At 38.3% G+C, this 5,382-nt stretch overlaps 1 protein-coding gene across 1 annotated transcript in view; it reads right to left on the bottom strand.

Annotated features, from left to right (window-relative positions):
• Positions 1-4,936: 4,936 nt before the first annotated feature.
• Positions 4,937-5,382, bottom strand: part of LOC106519553 (mediator of RNA polymerase II transcription subunit 19a) — a 3,155-nt gene continuing 2,709 nt past the window's right edge. The window contains exon 4 of the mRNA XM_014011272.1: positions 4,937-5,072. Within this exon, the coding sequence (XP_013866726.1) occupies positions 5,067-5,072 (6 nt within the window). The 3' untranslated portion in view covers positions 4,937-5,066. The remainder of the gene's footprint in view (positions 5,073-5,382) is intronic.

The following is a 5,382-nucleotide window of genomic DNA, read 5'->3' as shown; positions in this document are numbered from 1 at the left end:
GTCCCTGCATAAAGCAAGGATCATCTTCATGAAGACATCATGAGGAGGCGCAACCCTTAAAACAAAAACAAAATGCAACACAAGGATAGATTAGGGGAAAAACATCATATTATATCAACAAAATGTGACACACAATGTTTATGAAAAAAAAAACTCTGCATTGAGCACATTTAATTAACCAGAGGAGTAAGTGAGTTTAGGGAGCCATGTATCTGAAGCCATGTATGTTGTATGCACTTGTGTGAATATCTGAAAAATGAGCCAGAAGAATCGAGTCCCCAAAACCCACCCAGCCATAGTGTAACAATGATGTTAACTGTTCATTCTGAGTGACCTTCGGCTTACTCCAGAAACAAGAATAAAGGAGTGAGAGGGAGAAGGTGGGGGGGCAGAGCCTCAGTCGACATAAACACCAGGAAAATTTGGTTCCACAGCTCTTCAAGGCCATGTAGGGGAGAGCCGAATCTGTAATCAGTTGTTTGGGAACAGAGAAAATGTTTTGGGCCAGGCAGACAATAATAATTTTCCAACTGCCTTATTGTCTGCTGGTACAACCCAATGTGGTGAATCCAATCAGACAAATAGTGTGGACAATCTCACCAAGCCGAGCTATCAGCTTCTCCAAGATCAATTCCATCTCACCAGCAAAGTCCAGGAACCACAGCCAGCCAGCGACCCTCAGCAGAACCGCTTGCAGACCAAGTCCCAGCTCGCACAAGGCAAAATTCTGAGTGCTGAAAGAACGGCMATCCTTCATAYTGGTCAGGCAGCCAGGAAAGGGCCTGAATAGCCACTGACGCTGTTTTGTAGAACACCAGGAGACCACAAAGCCAATCTGAAGAATCCAGTGATCAGAATCCAAATACAGTATACTATATCCAGATCAGAGCAGAACAGAGKTCCCACCTTTGACATGTCCTCCCATGGAAGAAAATTTGTTCCAAAAATTTATTAAGAGACCAGCTGACCAAATCTAAAAAAATATCCATAATTTTCGGTTTCAGATAAAAACATAGAGGAGCAGCAAAGCTGGGAAGATAAGTGAGGGCAGGAGAGAGGGAAAAAAGTGTCTTACTCCTCCGAGAGCCGAAGGAAAAAAAAACTCAAGTAAGACTAGTGATAATTCATACTCTAATTAAGTAAAAAGTATAGAGATTAGTAAAACTACTCCTGAAAGTATATACTCAAGTAAATGTAACTGAGTAAATGTTACTACCCACCTCTGCCCCAACTCATATTGTACTAAATATTACATCTCACAATATTTTAAAGGCTTGATCAAAACACCTACAAGTATCAATTAAAATATATATTTTTTCTTTCTAATTTTTATGAATTTATTGCAACTTATTGTCTTGAGTGAAAATTTGCAGTAGATTCCCCCAAATTAAACTCTTGTCACCACAGCTCTTCTGCTGGAGCTACTAAGAGTAAACAAAACCAAAATCAACAAAAGGKAGGAAATGTAAAACACAATGAAAATGAGGGGAAAAAAACTTTCCGACCCAGCTTGTACCTTCAGGCTCAGATCAATTCTCCAGGAGAAATGTTCTTGTAAATCATCCACCGATTGCTGCTTTCAATACTCCCTTACAGATTCAAATCAAATGCGGGTCTTGGCATGATGGATGGGTTAAATTGGGCTTTTTCAGCGGCTGCAGAAAGATGCATGCTTGATTTATTATTGATTCCTCCCTGAAACTGCTCCATTCCTTTCATTTCAAACCTCTCTACATGAAAAATTCAAAAGACCTGAAGAAGATCTTCAATGCTAAATGTTGTAAGGCTCCTTGGCACGTCAGTCCTAGACTTGATCATGAATTGAATATTGATGTCAGGTAAACGGGTTAGCCTTTGTTTTAGTGCATCATGTTTTCTTTGACCTGTTGGAACTCTTGCATTTATCCCTRCTAAACAATGTACAGCTGAGTGAGGCAAACCTGACTGGTAATTCAGTACTTTATCACCCTTCTGATCCACAGCAGTTGTCTGCAGCACTGAAGTGTTGGTTTTATAGTACTATATACTATATACTGTATATATATATATATATATATATATATATATATATACTGTATATAGTGTCTTCAACCACCTCAGTCATTTAAAGAAATAAAAGAGTTGTAAGTTATGCAAAAACAAGAAATCATGTTTCACTCAAATGCTGGTGGTGGCCATCTTGGATTTTTACATCACATATATGCATATGCTGCAGGGTAGTCAGTGGTGGTCTTGACCACCTATATATTAATCTTCAAGCACCTCAGTCATTTAAAGAAATTATACTTTTAAGTGACTTTTAAGTTTAATCAATATAAAAATTAGAAAGAATTGTTTTTGTTTTATTTTATTTTTTCAAAGGATTGGAACATCTGGTTAAACATGCACAGTATCTCACAAAAGTGAATACACTCCTATTTTGTAAATATGTCTTGACATCACAGAAGATGTGACACTTGCAGTATTACGAATGTACAGCTTGTGTAACAGTGTAAATTCCCTGTCCCCTTAAAACAATTCACACAGCTGTTAAAGCAGGGGACCCCAAACTTTTTCCTGTAAGGGCCAAATAACTTTTCCCTTCTCTGGTGGGGGGCCGGAGTCAGTTTGTAACAGAAAAAGTGTGACTATTGCAGGAGTGCCTAAATGTAAAAAAAAGTTGTTTTCCAGAAAGCACAATCAAATAACCCTCTCTGGGTTCTTCACAGTATGTATTCTGCTGAGCTAACAGTCCACTTTTTAGCTTTGAGAGTTTGTTTGCTCTCATTTGTCCTTGCAAGTTATCATACTTGTCTTTGTGACGGGATTCATAGTGTTGTCACAGATTGTATTCTTTGAATACCGCCACTGCCTCTTGACAGATGAACAAAAAAAWAATCGTTTGTCCACTGCAGCTTAAATGTCCTGCATTCTGAATCAATTTTTCTCTTACCTAATCTTTTCRCCATTATTCYRTTCTCTCTTTGAGAGGGGCGGGTTTAGGATTTTTTTCTGGGGGTTGCCAGATAGGGGCACAGACCGCAGAAGGGTGGAACAGAATGTCACGTTATATGTGTTTATGTATGAAATAGTTACAAACTAATGATAGTTAATAATGAAAATAGTTCATAACTAAGGAATATTTTATTGCAAAAGCCCAACTTTATAATCAAATATAAATACACATGTATAAAATAAACTAAATGCTCTCTGGTATTGTTCTGGGGGCCGGACCAAATGGGGAGGCGGGCCGGATTCGGCCCGCAGGCCGCCGTTTGGGGACCACTGTGTTAAAGTATAAACCTCTGAAGGTAATGGTAGTTAGCCAGCTTTCAGGTTTTGACATAGCAGCCCCATTTTGGATTTAAACCTCTCACATCCAGATGTAGCTACACAGATGGAATTTGGTGCCTGACTTATTTTTCAGGTTCTCCTGCTAACAGGACAGAGCTTTTCCAAGTTCCCCCTTCTCTTTGTAACGAGGAACAAAAATGAGGCCTGTTTTTCTTTTTTAGCTTCCGTCAATCTGCTCAATCAACATTCTTCCAATCAGCAATCAACACTCCAAGATGATCTGTATTCTCACAGAACAGAATATTGCTTTATGGGTATTTGGGGAAAAAGAAGTGTTTGGCATATTCAGCAAAATCTTGAAAAAGAAAAAAGAAACATTCACATTAATAGGAAACATTGGAARCATTAGGGAAGTAAAAATATGTATAATAATCATGAGCAAAAACTGTAAAACACTGTTTTGTTTTTAAACCCTAACAGTTTTGGACAGACCTTGCAAATGTGTGCAATGTCATGATGGAAAAGCCTTTCAGTGCTTAGCAGTTATGCCAAAATGACTCTATCATGTGAAATATCAAGCTGCTTAAAAACRTTTTAAGATGATTTTTGTGTCAGCTTGAGTTGTGACAACCTTCAAAGCTAATCACTGGTTACTTTTAGAGTTCCATTAAACTCCGTCCAGTTTGATCTATTTTAACTTTACAAACTGATGAAATCGTTTACTACTGAGGAACTACTCAGTAACTACTCAGGGACTACTGAGTAGTTACCAATGACACCAAAGAGTAACCACTGAGTAGTCCCTGAGTAGTTCAGCTTTTTTGTGTGTTATATTTTTTCTCCATAGTATGAAAATATCATCTGAAAACCCACATAGGAAATTTGTGTAAAATTATTATAATTTTTTTCGTTATGTTTAATCACCCTCTGTTTTGCACTTACTGACCATTTCAGGTACAAATCTGCCGTAGTTCAATTCAAATATTTAGTTTCCAGCAAACTTAACATTTATGGATTTCGACCTGGAAAGACTCGCACACAGAAAGACGGCAGAGAAACAGTTTTGTTAACAAAAGAAAATTGTTTGGCGCTCGGGCCCCGGCAGAAGACGTGGGTGCTGCACACTACTGTGAGCTAGTGATCAACTTGAGTTTAGGATCGTCTTTCCCCACGGGGCCTGGACACTGGTGGTGGTAAGGAGGCCGGAGAGTGGAGGAAGCCTAGAAGAGCTAGAGGCTGAAGGTGGAGGTCGAACACGTCTGAGGAGCGGGCGACCCTAAAACCTGGATCTGGGTGAGGTGATTGGTACRACAGGGTGAGGAACTGACGTTAACTGCAGCTGGGCGTGAGGCACGGCGATCGGATGGAGTAGGTGAGGTGGAAGGAGTCTTCCAGTCTGAATTTATGCACAAGATTCATTTTATAAAATGTTTGGAATTCACAATTATATATATTTTTTCTGAATATACCAATTTGTTTTTTCCCTTCAAAACACATTGCACATTTTTTGCATATAAAATACCCATCAACACACAAACACAAAATGAATGTGTAGTTCTCTGCTTATATGACTTCAACTACAGCTGACTTAAAATAAAAGAAAATAATGAATTTAAAAAGGAAACACTGCCATCTTGTGGTCAAAGCAGAGACAACTCCAAAGTGAAGAGAGGAAAAATAACATTTACTTCTTAGATCCAGCTTTGTTTACAAAATGTTCAAGTTTGCACAAAAAAATCATCTCAGCAGACAAGACTGAAGTGAYGATCAGAGCAGGCGGATTCATCGAGACTCTAGTCCTGAAAAGAAAAAAAAAGATGCATCATTTATGTTTTATAACAACTGGTGAAAACAGACTAAACAAAATAAATATAATTCAAAAGCAGCAAATCTTTTAAGCATCACATGATTTTTTCTGTCTGATGGGTTTTATCGGACTCTCCCACTTTGGGTTTGGTTTGTTGACAACTCATAAAACACTATGACAACTACAACAGGTAAAACAAGTACTAAACACGTCAACATTTTTCTCAGTAAATATATTACTAGAGGTGCTAATGACATGAAATTTTCACCAGATGTTGGTAACAACCCAAGTGATCCATACAT

This window comes from Austrofundulus limnaeus, unplaced genomic scaffold, assembly GCF_001266775.1.
Source record: "Austrofundulus limnaeus strain Quisiro unplaced genomic scaffold, Austrofundulus_limnaeus-1.0 Scaffold79, whole genome shotgun sequence".
NCBI lineage: Eukaryota > Metazoa > Chordata > Actinopteri > Cyprinodontiformes > Rivulidae > Austrofundulus > Austrofundulus limnaeus.
The sequence above is the reverse complement of the archived record's forward strand: the minus strand, read 5'-3'. Positions and strand labels throughout refer to the sequence as shown.